This window comes from Bufo bufo, chromosome 2 (assembly GCF_905171765.1).
Source record: "Bufo bufo chromosome 2, aBufBuf1.1, whole genome shotgun sequence".
NCBI lineage: Eukaryota > Metazoa > Chordata > Amphibia > Anura > Bufonidae > Bufo > Bufo bufo.
In genome coordinates, this window is record NC_053390.1 from 162,508,276 (window position 1) to 162,533,508 (window position 25,233).

The 25,233-nt window shown below is 41.9% G+C and overlaps 1 protein-coding gene across 1 annotated transcript in view; it reads left to right on the forward strand.

Moving 5' to 3' along the window:
- Positions 1–25,233, forward strand: part of SLC25A46 (solute carrier family 25 member 46) — a 68,988-nt gene that overhangs the window by 28,259 nt on the left and 15,496 nt on the right. Inside the window, exon 4 of the mRNA XM_040421612.1 lies at positions 5,749–5,826. Within this exon, the coding sequence (XP_040277546.1) occupies positions 5,749–5,826 (78 nt within the window). The remainder of the gene's footprint in view (positions 1–5,748; positions 5,827–25,233) is intronic.

Sequence of the window (25,233 nt, forward strand, 5' to 3'; positions counted from 1 at the left end):
ATATGCGATACATTTAACTAATCCTACAGGCGTCACTTCACTGTGTTGTTAGAATATACCATCGGATCTAATTTTTCCATACGTTCGTGAAAACTCAGTTCCGATGGTATATTTTAACTAATGCGGCAGGGTTAATAGCATTTTTCAAAAATTCGCCTATTAGCTGGCTGGATAATTCGCTTACTCGCTTTGGGAAACAATCGAGATACAGTGGGGGGTGATGAAAGTAGTTGACAGAGTACAGATGAATGTAATCTGTACTGTGGAAACTAAAATAAAAAATACGAATATTCGTAAGTCGAAATTTTCGAAGTTCTAACTATTCGCGAATATGGTGCTATACTATATGAATGCACAGGCCTTTGCCTTTCTGTTCTGGGGACAAGTGCTGATATTCGCCTGTGCGCTAATATTATCGCCTTAGGAAGATTCGCAACTCAATTCACTAAAGTATGAATGCAAAGCCCTTTGCCTCTGTTCTGGGACAAGTGCAGATATTCGCCTATGCGCTAATATAATCGCCTTACGAAGATTCGCACCTTAATCACTTTCTCGGCAATGTGACTAAGTTCTGAGCTTTTGGACCTTTGGGAAACAATCAATTATATGTGTACTGTAATTTTGTTAAAAAAAAAAAAAACGAATATTCGTTTTTACGAATATATAGCACTATATTCGAAATATTCGCGAAATTGCGATATTCGCGAAAAAAATTCGCTTTTCGAATATTCGCGCTCAACACTAGTCATCAGTGCTTTCTGCGCTTTGCAGTGGGGTCCGACCACTACCAGTTCGTCGCTCTCCCCTTCGGGCTGGCGACGGCCCCTCGCGTTTTCACAAAGGTCCTTGCCCCTGTCCTCGCCTTACTTCGTTCCAGGGGAGTTTTTCTTCTTCCATATTTGGACGATCTCCTTATCAAGGCACCCTCTCTGTCACTGACATCCGCCAGTGTGGACCTCTCGCTACAAACCTTACGCCGGTTCGGTTGGATTATCAATCTTCCCAAATCCGCTCTTGTTCCATCCAGGCAACTGATCTTTCTGGGGATGCTGCTGGATACAGATGCAGCGGAGGTTCGGCTTCCGTCAGAGAAGCGCCAGCTCCTTCATCGGTCGGTTCGGAGCCTTCTGACCCACCGCCATCCTTCCTTCCGGTTCAGCATGCGGGTCTTAGGACAGATGGTGTCCTGTTTCGAAGCAATCCCCTACGCGCAGTATCACTCCCGCACCTTTCAGACTGCCATTCTGTCCGCATGGGACAAGTCCCAGGAAAGTCTGGATCAGCACTTTCACCTTTCCCCCCTGGTTCGCTCCTCTCTCCTCTGGTGGTTACGGACCCCTCTCCAAGGGAAGTCCTTCCTGCCGATAACTTGGTTGGTGATTACCACCGATGCCAGTCTGCGGGGTTGGGGGGGGGGGTGTTTCCTCCTCGGTCCGTACAAGGCACTTGGTCTCCATCGGAGTCCAAACTGCCGATCAACGTTCTGGAGCTGAGGGCGGTTCTCCTTTCACTCCGGCATTGGACTTCGCTGCTTCAGGGTCACCCTGTTCGTGTCCAATCGGACAATGCCACGGCTGTGGCATACATAAATTATCAGGGGGGCACTCGCAGCGCGGCGGCGATGAGGGAGGTGTCTCTAATCCTTCGCTGGGCGGAAATTCATGTTCCAGCCATTTCGGCCTTTACATCCCGGGAGTGGACAATTGGGCGGCGGATTTCCTCAGCCGGACGACTATCGACCCGGGCGAGTGGTCTCTGCACCCCGACGTCTTCGAGTCTCTTTGCCTCCGTTGGGGTCGTCCGGACGTGGATCTCATGGCCTCCAGATTCAACCACAAGCTTCCCACCTTCATGGCCAGAACCAAGGATCCGGACGCTTACGGCGCGGACGCGCTCGTCCTTCCCTGGACGGAGTTCTCTCTCCTCTACGTTTTTCCGCCCCTGCCTCTTCTTCCACGAGTCCTTCGGAAGATCGTGGCGGAGGGCACGCCTGCGATCCTAATAGCCCCGGATTGGCCTCGTCGTCCTTGGTACGCCGACCTTATGTTGCTCCTGGCAGACGCCCCCTTGCCTCTGCCTCTAAGAGAAGACCTCCTCTCTCAAGGGCCGATCTTCCACCAGCATTTAGGGTCGCTACGTTTAGCGGCGTGGCTATTGAAACCGCGGTCCTAACGCGGCCGGGGTTTTCTGCTGACCTGGTCCGTACCATGATTCGTGCGCGTAAACCGGCTTCGTCCAGGATTTATTACCGAACCTGGCGGGCCTATTTGAATTTCTGCGAGACCTTAGATGTTCATCCCCTTCGGTTTTCTCTCCCCACGATTTTATCCTTCTTGCAGTCTGGTCTGGACTTGGGTTTAGGTCTCAGTACCCTAAAGGGTCAGATCTCAGCGCTTTCGATCCTTTTTCAGCGACCTCTGGCTCCGCTCGGTCCAGTTAAGACTTTTCTTCAGGGGGTTGCTCACTATGCTCCCCCGTATCGCGCTCCCTTTCCATCTTGGGATCTTAATGTGGTGCTGACGGCTCTCCAATCTTCTCCTTTCGAGCCTTTGCGCAGGGTTTCCCTTCGCTTGTTGTCTTGCAAAGTTTTTTTCCTCGTTGCCATCACGTCTCTTCGGCGTGTGTCTGAATTGGCGGCACTTTCTTGCGTAGAACCCCTCTTGGTTTTTCACCAGGACAAGGTGGTTCTCCGCCCGGCTCCGGATTTCCTTCCGAAGGTGGTGTCCGCTTTTCACCTGAATGAAGATATTGTCCTTCCTTCTCTGTGCCCGTTCCCGTCTCATCCTCGGGAACGGGATCTTCACCGTCTGGATGTTGTTAGGGCTCTGAGGATCTACTTGGATGTAACTAGACCCTTTCGGCGCTCGGATTCTCTATTTGTGGTTCCGGAGGGTCCGCGCAGGAGGCTGGCGGCATCTAAAGTGGTTATTGCCCGCTTCATCAAGATGGCTATTGCTGAGGCTTACCGTGCTAAGGGCAGGGAACCGCCCTTTGGTGTTACCGCTCATTCTACCAGAGCGGTCGGGGCTTCCTGGGCTCAGCGAAATCGAGCTTCGGTTGAACAATTGTGTAAGGCGGCCACCTGGTCTTCTTTGCACACTTTCACCAAGTTCTACAAGGTGAACACTTATGCATCGGCGGATGCTGCTTTGGGCCGCCTGGTCTTGCAGGCGGCGGTGCCTTAATGCCTATGGTGCTTTAATTCATCTTGGGTTGTGGTCTGCTTTTGAACGTCCCAAGGTTTCCTGTGTCCCCCAAGGAATTGGGCGAGAAAACGAGATTTTTGTATAACTTACCAGTAAAATCTCTTTCTCACTCTTCCAGGGGGCTGGATCTCACAGGCTGTCACGGAAGGCAGCCACGATGCCTAAGGAAGGCATCGGGCTGCCATCGGGTCCCTGTCAAAGCAGCAGCAGTGCTGACCGCAGCAGTGCGAGGGTTAATTGCTCTGGCATCTGTGTTTTCACTGATGTTGGCGCATACAGCAGGGGTTTTGGCTATCAGTGACTGCAGTACCCCTGCCGCTGATCTGGCGGGTGCAGGTCCTGTACATGTACGGCGCTGGTTCTTAAGGGGTTAAAATAGGGCGTGAAAACGGTTAAAACAATTTTCACTTCTATTTGTTAAGTGGTTTATAGGTATGTATACGGTCAGTTATTCAGAACTTGTGACACTTTTGTCACTTCTGCTACATGAAGATAAGCCATGCCTCTCTCCTACGCATTGATACTAATGTATCAAGTATCATCGGGAGGAATGAGCTGAGTGAACCTAATATCAGAAGTAATATCTTGTTCCACCCTAGAATCGAGTTTACTTTGGAGTGGGAAGTGTAGACAGAAGAAGTAGCACTGCGCGATGATGACTTATTAGTTTTGTGACAATTATTTATTTTTAACAGCACATAATGCCCTATGGCTTGTACACTAATACAGTTCAAAGGGTCATTATCTTTTCAAAAAACTCTTTTATATATCATAGACACATCAAAAGTTTACATTGGTGGAGGTCTCTGCGCTTAGACCTCCACCAGTTTGTCATTTATGTATGCTGGAGGGAGCCGTTTCGGCTTATTGATGAACTTAGCTTTGCAATATCTTTGAGTTGCACATGTTAAAGGCAGGGTCCATATGACAAGCCCCTCTAGTACAACAGCCACCCAGAGCAGGGGGCTCCTCTGTGGTTTCTGTATGTCTGATAGGATAACATCTTTAACCATAGTCACATTAAAATGAGAAAAATACTCCTGAAAATGGCATCTTCATGGTATATTTTTATTGCATCTTTTAACAATAGTAAAACTTTGCATAAACCCCCCAATCCCCTCAATAAGTATGCTCTCACTTAACTGATATGGGGGGAGGGGATTACATAAAGAGCTAATGGCATCCCTTTTGCTAGATTGATCTATACCCATACAGGTGAAGAGGGGTGGAAGGACAAGGTGCCACTGACAGGATTCTTCAATCGCACCTATGTGGTGTACGAACATCCAGGACAGTCTTCTCTTGGAATTAAATAATTGAAAAAATGAAAATTCTCCTATTGTTTCCTGCATTTGGACAGTTAAATCCAGATATAAGCATGGCTTGCGATCTTCCTTAATTTCAGTTAGGTTAACTTCAGTTAATTTCAGGAGTTAACATCGAGATTGGTTTTAAAATGACTGCTGACATTGCTCTAGCTGCATTGCTGCCTGAGATAGATTCCTCTCTCAGCCACATGGCCCAAGCTGGAGTTATGCGAAACAGTAGTGTCCTCTTCTGCTCAAACAAGCCCTGGGGGAAGTTGGTCTACTTTTTTGCAGTCCCTGAGTTAAATGATCTACCACATCACTTGTGATGACATAAGGATTTTGCCGAAAATTTGTTGCATGTACCCATTTTTAGATGATCCCGAGGCCCCCAAATTAACGAATGCAGCCACAGTTACGTATTGCTCCACAACAATGTTGCTCTCATAAATGACCACGCTTCTTCTCTCCCCTGCCGTGTGCTAAAATGTGTGTCAGTTTTCCGGGAGTTTTTGTGACTCTTGCAGCTTATAGCAGTAAATGAGATTGACGAGTCCCTATAAGATTCACCAGAAAATAACTAAGTAACCTTTCTCCTGAAATCAATTACTAATGGCCCCTTTACACTGCCGAGCATTGGGTAGATCATCCCTAACAAGCGCTCATAGCAACGCTGGTTAGAGATGATCTGTCTGTGTGAAGGTGACTCGATTACCCGAAAAATGAGCATCGAGTAAGATCGTTAGTGCGATCACCTAAATCATCGTTTGCCGGCGGCAGATCATGCCATCTAAACATCACTCTGCAGCCCACAGATGATGATGATTCTGTATGAGGACGAGCGATGGTATTCGTGATCGTTGCTCCCCATACTGTGGAGGAGATCACTGCATGTAATAACAGCAGTCTCCCTCCTTCCTGACCGCCATCTGCTCAATTTAACAATGTAAGGCTGGGTTCACACCTGAGCGTTTTACATCGCGTTCCTACGCGCTGTAAAACGCTCAACAGGCAAAAACCAATGGCTCCCTATGGGCATGGTTCTCACCTGAGCGTTTTACAGTGCGTGCGAACGCGCTGTAAAACGCCCTAGGCCCCAAGAAGTACAGGAGCTTCTTTGGGGCGTATTGTCGCGCGTATTGTTGGTTTACTTTGTTAATTCTTAAGTAGTTGTCTGTAATAACCTGTTTTTATTGCCAGACATGAAGACTTTTGTTTTGTATGTTTATTCTTAGGTGAACTATCATGCAAGAAATTACCACTTGTCACCATTTAGCATTGTGAACATTATGTATAGTTTTACCAAGACACAGGTATGTGTGGCAGCTTCTGTCAATATCATTGTATGTATTTTCTATAGTTGGGTGGAGATGTGCTATGTTTTACATTATCTCTTTCTTCTGCATTGTTTTTCAATGGTTTGTTGTTAAACATATAAAGTTCAAGCAAGGTTCTGTTCACCTCTGTGTTTGCATTTACGATTTTCTCTTCCAGCATAGGAATAGAGAAATGAAGAATAAAAAAAAGTCAATCCTGGGTGTGTTACATGGCAGACGCCAACATTGCCTGCCAGACCCATTTAACCTACATTAATGGATCCACCAGGATCCATCACGGTGTCTATCATTTTACCAGATGGCTCTATGTGCTATACTTTTTTTTTTTTTCCAGCAAATTTGACTAAATCTGCATTGGATGCTAACTAATATCAGAGCAGAGGAGAATAGAGCCTGTTACGGCCTGTAGACCATAGTCTACATGGTATATCATAGTCCACTAAGCATGCTGTATTCAAAGTCATGCTTTTGTTAATTCAAGTCCTATGTTAAGACACAGCTTGGCAAAAATCTTATCGTGCAAGATTGTTCCTTACATAGTATCGTGTAGGATAGACCTTGTGAAAGTGGAAGACCAGGATTTCTTCAAATGACCCTCTGTAGCAGGACCAGAGAGCTATACTTACCTGCTCCCAGCTGTGGCGTTTGGGCTCCATGACTGCCAGACTGTTTTCACCAGACTTCCAGTCCCTGCATGTACTGCTGCTGGGCCACATGCCACTTGGCTGATGAGGCCAGTGATTGGTTTCAGCAGCACACGTGACACTATCCATGCATGATGATTAAATGCAGAGACTGGGAGTCTTGTAAAGACGGCCCAGGAGCCACAGGTTCAGGAGTGGGTAGGTATACCTCTCCACACGTCCCTTGTTTGGACGGAAGGACATTAAAAAAATTAATAAATCTTGGGATCCCCATTAAAAGCGATCTGTCACCCTGATTTTGAACTATTCTTTACGGTAAGAGCAGTGAGACTATGGAACTCTCTGCCTGAGGAGGTGGTGATGGTGAGTACAATAAAGGAATTCAAGAGGGGCCTGGATGTATTTCTGGAGGGTAATAATATTACAGGCTATAGCTACTAGAGAGGGGTCGTTGATCCAGGGAGTTATTCTGATTGCCTGATTGGAGTCGGGAAGGAATTTTTTATTCCCCTAAAGTGGGGAAAATTGGCTTCTACATCAGTTTTTTTTTTTTTTGCCTTCCTCTGGATCAACTTGCAGGATGACAGGCCGAACTGGATGGATAGATGTCTTTTTTTTCGGCCTTATGTACTATGTTACTATGTTAGTAACGCATGAGTAGTGCTGCAGATAGAGTGCAAATCACTATTTTTATTTTCCTATTGCTCCCCGTTCCCTCGCTGTCAGCGCTCAGAGTTGCATTGAAATACATTGTCAGGACTGCTGTGCTGTTCTAATGGAGAGGACTCGTGTGCACATGCACAGCAGTCCTGGCTATTTCAAAACCGCTCTGAGCGCCGACAGTGGAGGAATGCGGGGCAGTAGGAAAATTAAGTGTCATCTTAATCTTATCGGCAGTACTACTATTACAGTGTGTTACTGTAGATAATGATTAAAAATTAGGGTGTCAGATCCCCTTTAAAGGTATAGTGCAGTCTGCCCTGCAAGTAATGTCTAATAAATCTCATCACATGATGTATGCAGTACAAATGCTATATACAAATTATTATGCACAACAGAGTTTCAAAACATTTCATAGGTTGTAAAGAACTGAAAATGGTCTTTTTTTTTTTTTTTTTTTTTAAGAGTTTGTGCTTGAATTTCTTTGTAAGATGTCGGCATAGTCTCCCAGGGCTGCCTCCCGCCCTCATACAATAAATACATACATAATAAATAAATGAAAATTTAAATATAATGTGAAAAACCAATAAATATACGAATTCATATATAAAGTAAATCCTTCTGTGAATTGCTGTGTGGACGGTCCACGTGGGTCTCAGTGTTCCCCCTTTGATATGGGGTAAGATGATGTTACTATGGTGAGTACTATTTCCACCTGGAGCGTCACACCTGGAAATAATCGCAGAGGATAATTCAATTGCAATATATTGGTACTAGTACAAATTATGCCCAGACACAACAATGATAAAAAATACAATAGTAGATAATAATAAAAGGAAAAATTGAGAAAAATAAAAAATTGCAGCGGAATGAATATTGATTGTCTATTCAGGTATCCTCCAGATGGACATGTAGATATCAAGTACCGCTGTAATATGTCACAATGTTTCTTCCAAATTATGGGAAAAAAATGAAAACAAAAAGCAACAAGAAAATCCTCCTAATTGCAGTACAAGAATCCCCTTCAGTGGGGTTAAATCATTACTCTGCGGTTTGTTCGGCAGAGGTTATTCGAACCTTCCGAATATTGCCATAGTTGTAGTTAAAGGCATGTCATTTTAGTATAGTCATTCAATAGTATAATCTCATGCACCTGTAGATCTATTTGATCAATATGTTTGCCACCCGGGCTACTTTACCCTCCGATGGTCCTGGTAGGATAATGCCGGCTTGTATGTATCTCTTTGATCTTATGATGATATGCGCTCCGATCGGCGTCCCACTTGTGCTGGGGGTTCGCCGTTCTTTTCTTTGCTGCGCTGTTTATATTTCAGGGATGGTCGTCCCCAATCGTGGCAAAACTCGATGGTTCGATCTCTGGATATATCAGTCAGATCTATTCTCTCCTAAATTCGTATACTGTCAACACCAAACTCTTTTCGGGACTACGGTCATACTCCTGAATGTTTTTGAAAAGTCGCTGGGTCTCTCATGCGACTTTTATGCGATATGTATATTAACATAGTGAATAGTCATACATGATAAAAAAAACTGTAATTGCTAGTAAAAGGTGTAAGATGTATGGGGGAAAATGCAATACACGGTACCGACAGTGCCATAAATGGTCTTGTCTTGGGACTAATCCTGTCACTGAAATAACCTAATTTGTTATAATATTCACTATAACGAACCTTATCTAGGATGTTATATTCCCTATATAAATGCTTCATTGAGTGATACAGAGACTGAAATATATATTATTGATCTCCCTTTTGTACCTCATTAGCATTAAAATCAATATTTAAAACCAATATAGTGAGAAGGCAAAAGATGAAAAAAAAAAAATCAAAAAAACAAGTTTCTAGAAATAGAGAGGTCATAATAGATAGTTATATATAATGACTTAGGGGATTTATACTGGGCTGGATGATGGATGTATGGTGAGACAAATTGCTAATGGACACCCACGGGCAGGATTGCTAATATGGAGGGTCAGTGGTCGTATAAGGGACGGGGGCCGACGTGGAAGGAGAAGTCGGGACGCTGGTAAACAGCCGGGTCCCGACTTCCCATCCCCCACCGGCGCCCGCCCCAACCGTTCGGGTTATAGAAAACCGAACAATTCCATTTCTGCATTGAGGCCTATTGGGGCCAATGTGTCGAATTCATAGATCTTTTTAGCCTACTACTACATAGGCAGCTTAAGCAGAAATGGGAAATTGAAATCCCTGAATAGTTATTTAACTAGCGGGGTAATACCGAAGAGACTACAAATCCTAAAAGACCCGGCAAAGGATCTATATAATGAAGAATTCCAAACTGAATGGAACAATTTGCTATACTCACAATCACGGGCACTAATACAGTTGATAATTAAGAGACGGACACAAATCTTAGAACAAATTATAACAGATTACAACACTAAGAGGAGTTATAGACACATTGACATGAGATAAAGAATACACAAAATGGCAGGAACGAATATGCAGAAGTTTGGATAATCTAGAACAGGAGATAATATATAAGAAAACTAAAACGTCACATAGTGAAAGACTCACTAAAAGAAACCAATGAGTAGTCACAACTCAACACGTACAAATAGGAAAGAAATGGAAAGAGAGGAGGAAGCAGCATACAAGCATAGAGAATACAATATCCCAACCACTAACCGCTATGAATCACTTTTAAATCAACATTTTTTAGACCATACCTCACCACACCACAGAATAAAAATCAGAGAAGAACTCCAGAGAGGAGACATATGGGAACACCACAATCACACGAGTACAATTTACCTCACAGACACCAGGATCAGCGAGACTATACAGAGAGGAGGAAACCCCCAAATCACGGTCACTATCACATAAAAAAAACAATAACTTCAAATTATAACATCAGAAGTAATAAATACAAACACAGAGAGTTAAAAGAGAGATCTAAACGGTATCCGAAACAAGAAATTAGTGATGAAATGGCTGCCTTCAGGGAAAATATAGAAGGGGAAATTAGGAAATTAAAGGGGGGAAGAGTCTCCAACAATTTAACAAAAAGGGAAATCGATACCATCAAACAACTGCAAACTCAACAGAATATAACCATTAGACCAGCGGATAAGGGGGGGAGCAATTGTTATTCAAGACACTGAACAATACAAAAAAGAATGTTTGAGACAATTATCTGACACCATGACATATAAGAAATTGAGCAATGACCCCACTCATAAGTACTATGGAGAACTAGTTAAATACTGTAATAAAGGAAGAGACTCAGGAATCTTATTGGAACGCGAACATAAGTATATAACAGGTACCACAAAAAGATTACCCATAGTCTACTGTATCCCTAAAATCCACAAAAATTATAAGGAACCCCCAGGCCGCCCAATAATATCAGGAATAGGGTCAATAACTTCAAACCTATCACAATACATCGACAGGTTACTACAACCGGTAGTTAAATGGATTCCATTGTACATTAAGGACACCACGGACATCATATCAACATTGGAAGGCCTGGTTTTTGAAGATGGATGGATATTGGGCACCATGGATGTGAATTCCCTATACACCATTATAGACCATAACCAAGGCATAGCAGCACTAGGTATGCAATTACAAAATGGTGGCCAACAGGAACAGGTTGACTTTATAAAGGAGGGTGTCAGATTTATTCTATCACACAACTATTTCTGGTATGAAGCAGAGTTCTATGTCCAGGATAGGGGCATTGCCATGGGTACCAGGTTCGCCCCCAGTTACGCCAATTTATTTATGGCCCAGTGGGAAAAGGAGACCATCCACCCACACTTGGGGACGAACCTGGTACTCTGGTGGAGATACATAGATGGCATCATTTTCGTTTGGAATAATACAGAGGAAAATTTAAAATCTTTTTTGGAGGACATCAGTAACAACGATAGAACCCTTAGCTTTTCTACAAACACGAGCAGGTCCCAAATTGAATTTCTGGACTTAAATATCACAATTACAGATAGTATATTAATATGCAACACCTACCATAAACCGGTGATGAAGAACAGCTTTATATTGTATTCAAGTTGACACCTCCCAAGATGGTTGACCAACATCCCAACCAGTCAGTTTAGAAGACTAAAAAGAAATTGCACGGTCAATGAGCAATTTGAGAAGGAAGCCATACAGTTAACAGAGCAGTTTGTGATTAAAGAATATCCAGAGAAGGTAGTAGAGACAGCACTCCAAAAAGTGAGGGGTTTGGATAGAGAAGATTTCTTTAAAACTAAAGAAAGGGCCAATATACAAGACAGCGACTTGAGAATTATACATCCATTCCATGCACAATACAGGACGATAGAGAAGATAATAAACAAACAGTGGCATCATCTATTAAGAGACAAAGTTATAGGCCCCCACCTGACCCCTAAACCACTTATTACTTATACTAGGGCACCAAATCTGGGTTTATTAGTTGCACCATCTATAAGGAAAAGAACATCTTTGGGGGTCAATACAAACTGGCTGCTAACAAAGGAATTCCACAGATGTGGATTCTGCAAAAACTGCAGAATTACCAATTTCCCGGAAAAAAAAACACGGAATTCCATTCATCCCATGACTCATTTCAGTTCAAAATTAGAGACAGCTTATCATGTAATTCGACAGAAGTGATGTACATTTTGGAATGCCCATGTAGAAAGCAGTACATTGGACGGACGAAAAGAACATTAAAAAACGCATAGCTGAACAAATTAATAATATTAAGAGAGGATTTGAAAATCATTCAGTTTCAGATCATTACAAAATATTCCATAATCAAGACCCAAGTACACTTAAGTTCGCAGCCCTTGAAAAGTTAGCAGATCATGGCGAGGGGGCAACAAATGTCTAGAGCAGAGGCTAAAAAGATCTATGAATTTGACACATTGGCCCCAATAGGCCTCAATGCAGAAATGGATTTGTTTGGCTTTCTATAAGCCGAACGGTTGGGGCGGGCGCCGGTGGGGGATGGGAAGTCGGGACCTGGCTGTTTACCAGCATCCCGACTTCTCCTTCCACGTCGGCCCCCGTCCCTTATACGATCACTGACCCTCCATATTAGCAATCCTGCCCGTGGGTGTCCATTAGCAATTTGTCTCACCATACATCCATCATCCAGCCCAGTATAAATCCCCTAAGTCATTATATATAACTATCTATTATGACCTCTCTATTTCTAGAAACTTATTTTTTTCATCTTTTGCCTTCTCACTATATTGGTTTTAAATACAATGCTAATGAGGTTATTTCAGGGACAGGATTAGTCCCAAGACAAAACCATTTTTGGCACTGTCGATACTGTGTATTGCATTTTTCTCCATACATCTTACACCTTTTACTAGCAATTACAGTTTATCATGTATGACTATTCACTATGTTAATATACATATCGCATAAAAGTCGCATGAGAGACCCAGCGACTTTTCAAAAACATTCAGGAGTATGAATGACTACTGATCCACTAGAACTTAATCCTTGTATTACACATCTCCGAAGGGCCGTAGTCCCGAAACGAGTTTGGTTTTGACAGTATACGAATTTAGGAGAGAATAGATCTGACTGATATATCGAGAGATCGAACCATCCCTGAAATATAAACAGCGCAGCAAAGAAAAGAACTGCGATCCTAGCACATGTGGGACGTCGATCGGAGCGCATATCATCGTGAGATCTAAGCGATACATACAAGCCGGCATTATCCTACCAGGACCAATCGGAGGGTAAAGTAGCCCGTGTGGCAAACATATTGATCAAATAGATCTACAGGTGTATGAGATTATACTATTGAATGACTATACTAAAATGACATGCCTTTAACTACAACTATGGCAATATTCGGAAGGTTCGAATAACCTCTGCCGAACAAACCGCAGAGTAATGATTTAACCCCACTGAAGGGGATTCTTGTACTGCAATTAGGAGGATTTTCTTGTTGCTTTCTGTTTTCATTTTTTCCATAATTTGGAAGAAACATTGTGACATATTACAGCGGTACTTGATATCTACATGTCCATCTGGAGGATACCTGAATAGACAATCGATATTCATTTTGCTGCGATTTTATTTTTTTTATTTTTTAAATTATTGTTATTATTTTTCTCTTTTTTTATTTATTATCTACTATAGTATTTTTATTATTATTTTGTCTGGGCATAATTTGTACTAGTACCAATATATTGCAATGGAATTATCCTCTGCGATTTTTGCCAGGTGTGACGCTCCAGGTGGAAATACCGTAGTACTCGCCATAGTAACATCATCTTCCCCTATATCAAAGGGGGAACACTGAGACCGTCCACACAGCAATTCACAGACTGATTTACTTAATATAGGGTATAGGTACTTTTAGGGCAGAAAATCTGTTGTTGTGGAAACACTATATGGATTTTTTGCTTTATTTTATACTATTAGTGAATTTTAATAAAATCTTTTTTACCAACAAATGCATCTGATCTCCAGTTGATCTCCCGATATTTTTGAGTGCCCTCCAAATTCCATTTAATTTGTTCTACACGTTTCTCGGGCTTGGGGTGTTGCCCTTGGAGTGAGCACCATCTCATGGTATTATATGCTGGTGAGCCACTGACATCTATTCTTGTAATTCAAATTCATATATAGCCAATAATAACGTAGACTAATATTTGGTCAGCATATGATGACATCTTTAGACTGCAACATATATCAGGTATGAATGGCTGATATCAATTTTGATCAATAATAAGACTCTTTCTTTCGACCGTTCCCTTTTTATATGTCTTTCCATCTCTTTCTTTCAATAACTCCCTTCTATATATCTTCTGTATAGGGTAGATGGGAAGTCCCAAATCATTGTATAGCCAATAGTCACATCTGTAGCATCTCATCCTCATCCCAATTTAAGCACGTATATCCCGCCACCTAAAATAAAATAACAAAAATAGTTTAAAAAAAACATGAGCACATGTAAAAACCAAAATAAGATGAATATACGGAATGCAGAAAAGACCTTGTTAAGTCACAATATATACATTCTCATCACAAAAATGGAAGCTCAAACCTTCATTAAGGCAATGAGGGGCAACTGTATTGAGCTCAAAAATCCATTTCGCCTCCCTCTGTGCCAGTAGGCGTTTCCAGTTGCCTCCCCTATTGCCAATCAAAATCCTATCAATACCCCTTACCTTCAAAAGAGAGCCGTCACATTCATGATGGATTTTGAAGTGGCGAGGGATAGTTTTCAGTCTGGTTAGGTCCTTTTCGTCCTGAGCCGCGCTAATTCCCAAAACATGTTCTCTGGTACGTTTTTTTCAATTCATGTGACGTCATGCCTACATATAAAAGATTGCATGGACAACTGGCCACATAAACTACAGCAATCGTGTAACAAGATATGGCATGCGTGATGTGGTAAGATCTGTGGCCCGCACCATCTGTGAATGTTGTAGTTCTCACTATATTGGGGCAGGCAACACAATTACCACAAGGACGACATCCCCATTTGGGTCCTTTCGAACCATATAATCTATTTATTTGGATTTGTACCTTGGTAATGACTGTGTACTAGTATATCCCTTAGATTTTTCTCTCGTCTGTAGGTAATAGAAGGATTGGAAGGCAAATATTTTTACGCAGACTATAACCCATGAGTAAGATGTTCCAATATTTCTTTAAGATAGAGGATACTTTTCTATGGTCCGAATTGAATGAAGTAATAAATCTCACCCTTTTCCATCTCTCAATGTAGGTCGACTCTGTAGTAAGGCATCTATTTTACAATGTTTAGCACGCAAATATCCTCTTTTCAATGATGAATCACTGTATCCTCTTTCTTTAAACCTATTGTGTAGTTCTTTGGCTCTTACCTTGAAATCTTCATCTCGAGAACACAATCTTCTTAATCGCAGAAACTGGCCTATATAGGTATGCTGCCTATCAATGTCTTCGGATGAAAGGAGTTAGCATGAAGACGGCTGTTCACTGACGTGGGTTTCTGGAACAAATCTGTGTAAATGAAACCATCATTATCAACTTGCAATAGCACATCTGAGTTTTATTCCTAAAACTAAATTTGATCTTTTTACAGCGGTAAAGGACCTGAATATGTTTGCATGTAATTCGATTTTTAAGAAATTTTATCATAAGAATGGTGACGGTGAGGCATTATTCACTGAAGAAAAACGAAGGGCTGTACAAACTTTGTGTGACTTGTTGGACGAGCAAGATAGGTATTCTACTTGCCGATCTGGTACTAAGTCACTGGTACCGAAATCAAAGAAATTTCCATCGACAATATTATATGCAAACATAGATATTTTTGTGAAATTAGTGATGGAAGATCTGAAAGTGATTCTGAGGTACACATTGGGCGACAATCTGAATAGACAACAACGCCTAGCACTGAAACAATTGAACAACATGGAAGATGTGAACCTATATGAACGAGAGACGTTTTGACAATTGCGTGATTCCAAATGTTATAAAAAATTAACCTACAACCAATTGAACGTATTTCAGTGTGCACTCGGTGAGATTCTCCAGAGGGCATGTGACAAAGGAGTGATCAGCCAAAAAGAACAAAAAAGGTTCCACCAGGTCGTCCGATTGTCTCAGGTACTAAGAACATGTGTGAAGCTATTTGTAAATTGATAGATCACACCCGGAGATCACCGGTTGAAAGTCTTCCATCTTATCTTAAGGACACCGGCGACATGTAACGCAAGGTGAACTGTTTACAACTGGAAGAAGATATGATATTGTCACTTATGATGTGGGATCGCTTTATACATCGATTCGCCATTAACCACTTCAGCCCCCAGTGCTTAAACACCCTGAAAGACCAGGCCACTTTTTACACTTCTGACCTACACTACTTTCACCGTTTATTGCTCGGTCATGCAACTTACCACCCAAATGAATTTTACCTCCTTTTCTTCTCACTAATAGAGCTTTCATTTGGTGGTATTTCATTGCTGCTGACATTTTTACTTTTTTTGTTATTAATCGAAATTTAACGATTTTTTTGCAAAAAAATGACATTTTTCACTTTCAGTTGTAAAATTTTGCAAAAAAAAACGACATCCATATAGAAATTTTGCTCTAAATTTATAGTTCTACATGTCTTTGATAAAAAAAAAATGTTTGGGTAAAAAAAAAATGGTTTGGGTAAAAGTTATAGCGTTTACAAACTATGGTACAAAAATGTGAATTTCCGCTTTTTGAAGCAGCTCTGACTTTCTGAGCACCTGTCATGTTTCCTGAGGTTCTACAATGCCCAGACAGTACAAACACCCCACAAATGACCCCATTTCTGAAAGTACACACCCTAAGGTATTCGCTGATGGGCATAGTGAGTTCATAGAACTTTTTATTTTTTGTCACAAGTTAGCGGAAAATTATGATTTTTTTTTTTTTTTTTTTTTTTTTTTTCTTACAAAGTCTCATATTCCACTAACTTGTGACAAAAAATAAAAAGTTCTATGAACTCACTATGCCCATCAGCGAATACCTTGGGGTCTCTTCTTTCCAAAATGGGGTCACTTGTGGGGTAGTTATACTGCCCTGGCATTCTAGGGGCCCAAATGTGTGGTAAGGAGTTTGAAATCAAATTCTGTAAAAAATGACCTGTGAAATCCGAAAGGTGCTCTTTGGAATATGGGCCCCTTTGCCCACCTAGGCTGCAAAAAAGTGTCACACATCTGGTATCTCCGTACTCAGGAGAAGGTGGGGAATGTGTTTTGGGGTGTCATTTTATATATACCCATGCTGGGTGAGAGAAATATCTTGGCAAAAGACAACTTTTCCCATTTTTTTATACAAAGTTGTCATTTGACCAAGATATTTATCTCACCCAGCATGGGTATATGTAAAAAGACACCCCAAAACACATTCCTCAACTTCTCCTGAGTACGGGGATACCAGATGTGTGACACTTTTTTGCAGCCTAGGTGGGCAAAGGGGCCCATATTCCAAAGAGCACCTTTCGGATTTCACTCGTCATTTTTTCCTGAATTTGATTTCAAACTCCTTACCACACATTTGGGCCCCTAGAATACCAGGGCAGTATAACTACCCCACAAGTGACCCCATTTTGGAAAGAAGACACCCCAAGGTATTCCGTGAGGGGCATGGCGAGTTCATAGAATTTTTTATTTTTTGTCACAAGTTAGTGGAAAATGATAATTTTTTTTTTTATTTTTTTTTTCATACAAAGTCTCATATTCCACAAACTTGTGACAAAAAATAAAAACTTCCATGAACTCACTATGCCCATTAGCGAATACCTTGGGGTCTCTTCTTTCCAAAATGGGGTCACTTGTGGGGTAGTTATACTGCCCTGGCATTCTAGGGGCCCAAATGTGTGGTAAGTAGGTAAATGACCTGTGAAATCCGAAAGGTGCTCTTTGGAATGTGGGCCCCTTTGCCCACCTAGGCTGCAAAAAAGTGTCACACATCTGGTATCTCTGTATTCAGGAGAAGTTGAGGAATGTGTTTTGGGGTGTCTTTTTACATATACCCATGCTGGGTGAGATAAATATCTTGGTCAAATGCCAACTTTGTATAAAAAAATGGGAAAAGTTGTCTTTTGCCAAGATATTTCTCTCACCCAGCATGGGTATATGTAAAATGACACCCCAAAACACATTCCCCAACTTCTGCCGATTACGGAGATACCAGATGTGTGACACTTTTTTGCAGCCTAGGTGGGCAAAGGGGCCCATATTCAAAAGAGCACCTTTCGGATTTCACAGGTCATTTTTTACAGAATTTGATTTCAAACTCCTTACCACACATTTGGGCCCCTAGAATGCCAGGGCAGTATAACTACCCCACAAGTGACCCCATTTTGGAAAGAAGAGACCCCAAGGTATTCGCTGATGGGCATAGTGAGTTCATGGAACTTTTTATTTTTTGTCACAAGTTAGTGGAATATGAGACTTTGTATGAAAAAAAAAAAAAAAAAAAAAATAAGCATTTTCCACTAACTTGTGACAAAAAATAAAAAATTCTAGGAACTCGCCATGCCCCTCACGGAATACCTTGGGGTGTCTTCTTTCCAAAATGGGGTCACTTGTGGGGTAGTTATACTGCCCTGGCATTTTACAGGGGCCCTAATGTGTGGTAAGTAGGTAAATGACCTGTGAAATCCTAAAGGTGCTCTTTGGAATATGGGCCCCTTTGCCCACCTAGGCTGCAAAAAAGTGTCACACATGTGGTATCGCCGTATTCAGGAGAAGTTGGGGAATGTGTTTTGGGGTGTCATTTTACATATACCCATGCTGGGTGAGAGAAATATCTTGGCAAAAGACAACTTTTCCCATTTTTTTATACAAAGTTGGCATTTGACCAAGATATTTTTCTCACCCAGCATGGGTATATGTAAAATGACACCCCAAAACACATTCCCCAACTTCTCCTGAGTACGGCGATACCAGATGTGTGACACTTTTTTGCAGCCTAGATGCGCAAAGGTGCCCAAATTCCTTTTAGGAGGGCATTTTTAGACATTTGGATACCAGACTTCTTCTCACGCTTTGGGGCCCCTAGAATGCCAGAGCAGTATAAATACCCCACATGTGACCCCATTTTGGAAAGAAGACACCCCAAGGTATTCAATGAGGGGCATGGCGAGTTCATAGAATTTTTTTTTTTTTTGGCACAAGTTAGTGGAAATTGATATTTTTAATTTTTTTCTCACAAAGTCTCCCGTTCCGCTAACTTGGGACAAAAATTTCAATCTTTCATGGACTCAATATGCCCCTCACGGAATACCTGGGGGTGTCTTCTTTCCGAAATGGGGTCACATGTGGGGTATTTATACTGCCCTGGCATTCTAGGGGCCCTAAAGCGTGAGAAGAAGTCTGGAATATAAATGTCTAAAAAATTTTACGCATTTGGATTCCGTGAGGGGTATGGTGAGTTCATGTGAGATTTTATTTTTTGACACAAGTTAGTGGAATATGAGACTTTGTAAGGAAAAAAAAAAAAATTCCGCTAACTTGGGCCAAAAAAATGTCTGAATGGAGCCTTACAGAGGGGTGATCAATGACAGGGGGGGTGATCAATGACAGGGGGGGTGATCAATGACAGGGGGGTAATCAGGGAGTCTATATGGGGTGATCACCACAGTCATTGATCACGCCCCTGTAAGGCTTCATTCAGACGTCCGGATGCGTTTTGCGGATCCGATCCATCTATCAGTGCATCCGTAAAAAATCATGCGGACATCTGAATGGAGCTTTACAGGGGGGTGATCAATGACAGGGGGGTGATCAGGGAGTCTATATGGGGTGATCACCACAGTCATTGATCATGCCCCTGTAAGGCTTCATTCAGACGTCCGGATGCGTTTTGCGGATCGGATCCATCTATCAGTGCATCCGTAAAAATCATGCGGACATCTGAATGGAGCTTTACAGGGGGGTGATCAGGGAGTCTATATGGGGTGATCACCACAGTCATTGATCATGCCCCTGTAAGGTTTCATTCAGACGTCCAGATGCGTTTTGCGGATCGGATCCATCTATCAGTGCATCTGTAAAAATCATGCGGACATCTGAATGGAGCTTTACAGGGGGGTGATCAATGACAGGGGGGTGATCAGGGAGTCTATATGGGGTGATCACCACAGTCATTGATCACGCCCCTGTAAGGCTTCATTCAGACGTCCGGATGCGTTTTGCGGATCGGATCCATCTATCAGTGCATCCGTAAAAATCATGCGGACATCTGAATGGAGCTTTACAGGGGGGTGATCAGGGAGTCTATATGGGGTGATCACCACAGTCATTGATCACGCCCCTGTAAGGCTTCATTCAGACGTCCGGATGCGTTTTGCGGATCCGATCTATCCATCAGTGGATCCGTAAAAATCATGCGGACGTCTGAATGGAGCTTTACAGGGGGTTGATCAATGACAGGGGGGGTGATCAGGGAGTCTATATGGGGTGATAACCACAGTCATTGATCACGCCCCTGTAAGGCTTCATTCAGACGTCCGGATGCGTTTTGCGGATCCGATCCATCTATCAGTGGATCCGTAAAAATCATGCGGACATCTGAATGGAGCTTTACAGGGGGGTAATCAATGACAGGGGGGTGATCAATGACAGGGGGGTGATCAGGGAGTCTATATGGGGTGATCAGGGGTGATCAGGGGCTAATAAGGGGTTAATAAGTGACGGGGGGGGGGGGTGTAGTGTAGTGTAGTGGTGCTTGGTGGGACTTTACTGAGCTACCTGTGTCCTCTGGTGGTCGATCCAAACAAAGGGGACCACCAGAGGACCAGGTAGCAGGTATATTAGACGCTGTTATCAAAACAGCGTCTAATATACCTGTTAGGGGTTTAAAAAAACACATCTCCAGCCTGCCAGCGAACGATCGCCGCTGGCAGGCTGGAGATCAACTCTCTTACCTTCCGTTCCTGTGAGCGCGCGCGCCTGTGTGCGCGCGTTCACAGGAAATCTCGCCCATAGCGAGATGACGCATATATGCGTGACTCTGCGCAGGGCTGCCACCTCCGGAACGCGATCCTGCGTTAGGCGGTCCGGAGGTGGTTAAGATGGGATATTGGCTGCCACAAATTTCTTAATGACGTCTGACATTGGTGAGTTTGGGACATTTATATTGACTATGCTCAACTTTGCATTGCGGCCCAATTTTTTAACATTTTGAGGGTTCCTACTACCTACAGCTCCAGGGTACCGCTATGGGGGCAGCTTGTGCGCCCTCGTATGCAAATCTCTTCCTGGAGCTGTGGAGATAAAAGAGAGATAGGAGGCAGCACCACATAATAACCGCCACATGTGAATGTTGTTTTATATTATATACTGTCCTGATGAAGGGGGCTCTCCGCCCCTGAAACGCGTTGACTGAAAATAAAAAAGTATTGTTACCAATACCTACCTGCTTCCGACTCCTGCTGACAGCGCCATCCAAAGGTTTATCTTCTTTCTTCTTCTGCAACTTCCTGGAGCTGTGGGAGAGGAGGATCTTCTTAACTGATCAAATTTAAAAAAGTCCACCTTTTGGATTCGATATATCGATGATATCCTCGTTATCTGGCAAGGTACATTAAAGAAAGGGGCTACAGTGATCCATCATTGAAAAGGATATTTGCATGCTAAACATTGTAAAATAGATGCCTTACTACAGAGTCGACCCACATTGAGCGATGGAAAAGGGTGAGATTTATTACTTCATTTAATTCGGGCCATAAAGAAGTATCGTCTATCTTGAAGAAATATTGGAACATCTTACTCATGGATAATACTCAGCGGAAATATTTGCCTTCCAATCCTTCTATTACCTACAGATGAGAGAAAAATCCAAGGGACATACTAGTACACAGTCATTACCAAGGTACAAATCCAAATAGATTATTTGGTTTGAAAAGATCTAAATAGGGATGTCGTCCTTGTGGTAATTGTGTTGCCTGCCCCAATATAGTGAAAACTACAACATTCCCAAATGGTGCGGGCCACAGATCTTACCACATCACGCATGCCATATCTTGTTACACGATTGGTGTAGTTTATGTGGCCAGTTGTCCATGCAATCTTTTATATGTAGGCATGACATCACGGGGAATTAAAAAAAAACGTACCAGAGAACATGTTTTGGGAATCGTCACGGCTCATGAATGTGACGGCTCTCTTCTGAAGGTAAGGGGTATTGATAGGATTTTGATTGGCAATAGGGGAGGCAACTGGAAACGTTTACTGGCACAGAGGGAGGCGAAATGGATTTTCAGCTCAATACAGTTGCCCCTCATTGCCTTAATGAAGGTTTGAGCTTCCATTTTTGTGATGAGAATGTATATATTGTGACTTAACAAGGTCTTTTCTGCATTCCGTATATTCATCTTATTTTGGTTTTTACATGTGCTCATGTTTTTGAACTGTTTTTGTTATTTTATTTTAGGTGGCGGGATATACGTGCTTAAATTGGGATGAGGATGAGATGCTACAGATGTGACTATTGGCTATACAATGATTTGGGACTTCCCATCTACCCTATACAGAAGATATATAGAAGGGAGTTATTGAAAGAAAGAGATGGAAAGACATATAAAAGGGAAAGGTTGAAAGAAAGAGTCTTATTATTGATCAAAATTGATATCAGCCATTCATACCCGATATATGTTGCAGTCTAAAGATGTCATCATATGCTGACCAAATATTAGTCTACGTTATTATTGGCTATATATGAATTTGTTTGTTTACATATATTAATTGGTTTTTCACATTTATTATATACAATATTCAATATTTATATTTTTATTTTATGTATTGTATTTTTTATGTATAGTATAGCATATGGTGTGTGTTTTCTCTCACTGACACTTTGCACTTTCACATGTGATGCACTTTGCACTTTAATCTATTTATATTAATTGTTTTATAGTTTGTTTTTTTGTGCATAGCACGATGATGTTTTAGGAGTTAGGCCTCTTTCAGACGGGCATTGCGGGAAAATGTGCGGGTGCGTTACGGGAACACCCACGATTTTTCAGCGCGAGTGCAAAACATTGTAATGCGTTTTGCACTCGCGTGAGAAAAATCACGCATGTTTGGTACCCAAACACGAACTTCTTCACAGAAGTTCGGGCTTGGGATCGGTGTTCTGTAGATTGTATTATTTTCCCTTATAACATAGTTAAGAGGGAAAATAATAGCATTCTGAATACAGAATGCATAGTAAAATAGCGCTGGAGGGGTTAAAAAAAAATTAATAATAATTTAACTCTCCTTAATCCACTTGCTCGCGCAGCCCGGCATCTCCTTCTGTCTCTTTTGCTGAACAGGACCTGTGGTGACTTCACTCCGGTCATCACATGGTCCATCACATGATCCATCACCATGGTAAAAGATCATGTGATGGAATACTCGCCCGTGTGAAAGGGGCCTTAGTCTCTCAATATAAATATAATGATGGTATTTAATTAATTATGGGAGAAATCATATGGAATATGGTTTTGTGTATGTGTGTATATGTATGTATGTGTGTATGTGTGTGTGTGTGTGTGTGTGTGTGTGTGTATATATATATATATATTATTATATTATATTTATTCACCTAAAGAATTATTAGGAACACCTGTTCTATTTCTCATTAATGCAATTATCTAGTCAACCAATCACATGGCAGTTGCTTCAATGCATTTAGGGGGGTGGTCCTGGTCAAGACAATCTCCGGAACTCCAAACTGAATGTCAGAATGGGAAAGGAAGGTGATTTAAGCAATTTTGAGCGTGGCATGGTTGTTGGTGCCAGACGGGCCGGTCTGAGTATTTCACAATCTGCTCAGTTACTGGGATTTTCACGCACAACCATTTCTAGGGTTTACAAAGAATGGTGTGAAAAGGGAAAAACATCCAGTATGCGGCAGTCCTGTGGGCAAAAATGCCTTCTGGATGCTAGAGGTCAGAGGAGAATGGGCCGACTGATTCAAGCTGATAGAAGAGCAACGTTGACTGAAATAACCACTCGTTACAACCGAGGTATGCAGCAAAGCATTGTGAAGCCACAACACGCACAACCTTGAGGCGGATGGGCTACAACAGCAGAAGACCCCACCGGGTAACACTCATCTCCACTACAAATAGGAAAAAGAGGCTACAATTTGCACGAGCTCACCAAAATTGGACTGTTGAAGACTGGAAAAATGTTGCCTGGTCTGATGAGTCTCAATTTCTGTTGAGACATTCAAATGGTAGAGTCCGAATTTGGCGTAAACAGAATGAGAACATGTATCTATCCTCTGATGGCTACTTCCAGCAGGATAATGCACCATGTCACAAAGCTCGAATCATTTCAAATTGGTTTCTTGAACATGACAATGAGTTCACTGTACTAAAATGGCCCCCACAGTCACCAGATCTCAACCCAATAGAGCATCTTTGGGATGTGGTGGAACGGGAGCTTCGTGCCCTGGATGTGCATCCCTCAAATCTCCATCAACTGCAAGATGCTATGCTATCAATATGGGCCAACATTTCTAAAGAATGCTATCAGCACCTTGTTGAATCAATGCCACGTAGAATTAACCCCTTAAGGACACAGCCTTTTTACACCTTAGGACCAGGCCATTTTTTGAAAATCTGACCAGAGTCCCTTTAAGTGCTGATAACTTTAAAACGCTTTGACTTATCCAGGCCGTTCTGAGATTGTTTTTTCGTCACATATTGTACTTCATGACACTGGTAAAATGAAGTCAAAAAAATTATTTTTTTTGCACCAAAAAATACCTAATTTAACAAAAAATTAGGAAAAATTTGCAAATTTCAAAGTTTCAGTTTCTCTACTTCTGTAATACATAGTAATACCCCCAAAAATTGTGATGACTTTACATTCCCCATATGTCTACTTCATGTTAGAATTGATTTGGGAATGATATTTTATTTTTTGGGGATGTTATAAGGCTTAGAAGTTTAGAAGCAAATCTTGAAATTTTTCAGAAATTTACAAAAACTCAATTTTTAGGGACCCGTTCAGGTCTCAAGTCACTTTGCGAGGCTTACATTATAGAAACCACCCAAAAATGACCCCATCTAAGAAACTACACCCCTCAAGGTATTCAAAACTGATTTTGCATACGTTGTTAACCCTTTAGGTGTTGCACAAGAGTTATTGGCAAATGGGGAGGAAATTTGAGAATTTCATTTTTTTGTCTAATTTTTCATTTTAACCCATTTTTTCCACTAACAAATCAAGGGTTAACAGCCAAACAAGACTGTATCTTTATTGCCCTGACTCTGCCGTTTACAGAAACACCCAATATGTGGCCGTAAACTACTGTACGGCCACACAGCGGGGCGTAGAGTGAAAGGTGCGCCGTATGGTTTTTGGAGGGCTGATTTTTATGGACTGGTTTATTTACACCATGTCCCATTTGAAGCCCCCTGATGCACCCCTAGAGGAGAAACTCCCTAAAAGTGACCCCATCTAAGAAACTACACCCCTCAAGCTATTCAAAACTGATTTTACATACATCGTTAACCCTTTAGGTGTTGCACAGGAGTTATTGGCAAATGGCGATGAAATTTGAGAATTTCATTTTTTTGCCTAATTTTCCATTTTAACCCATTT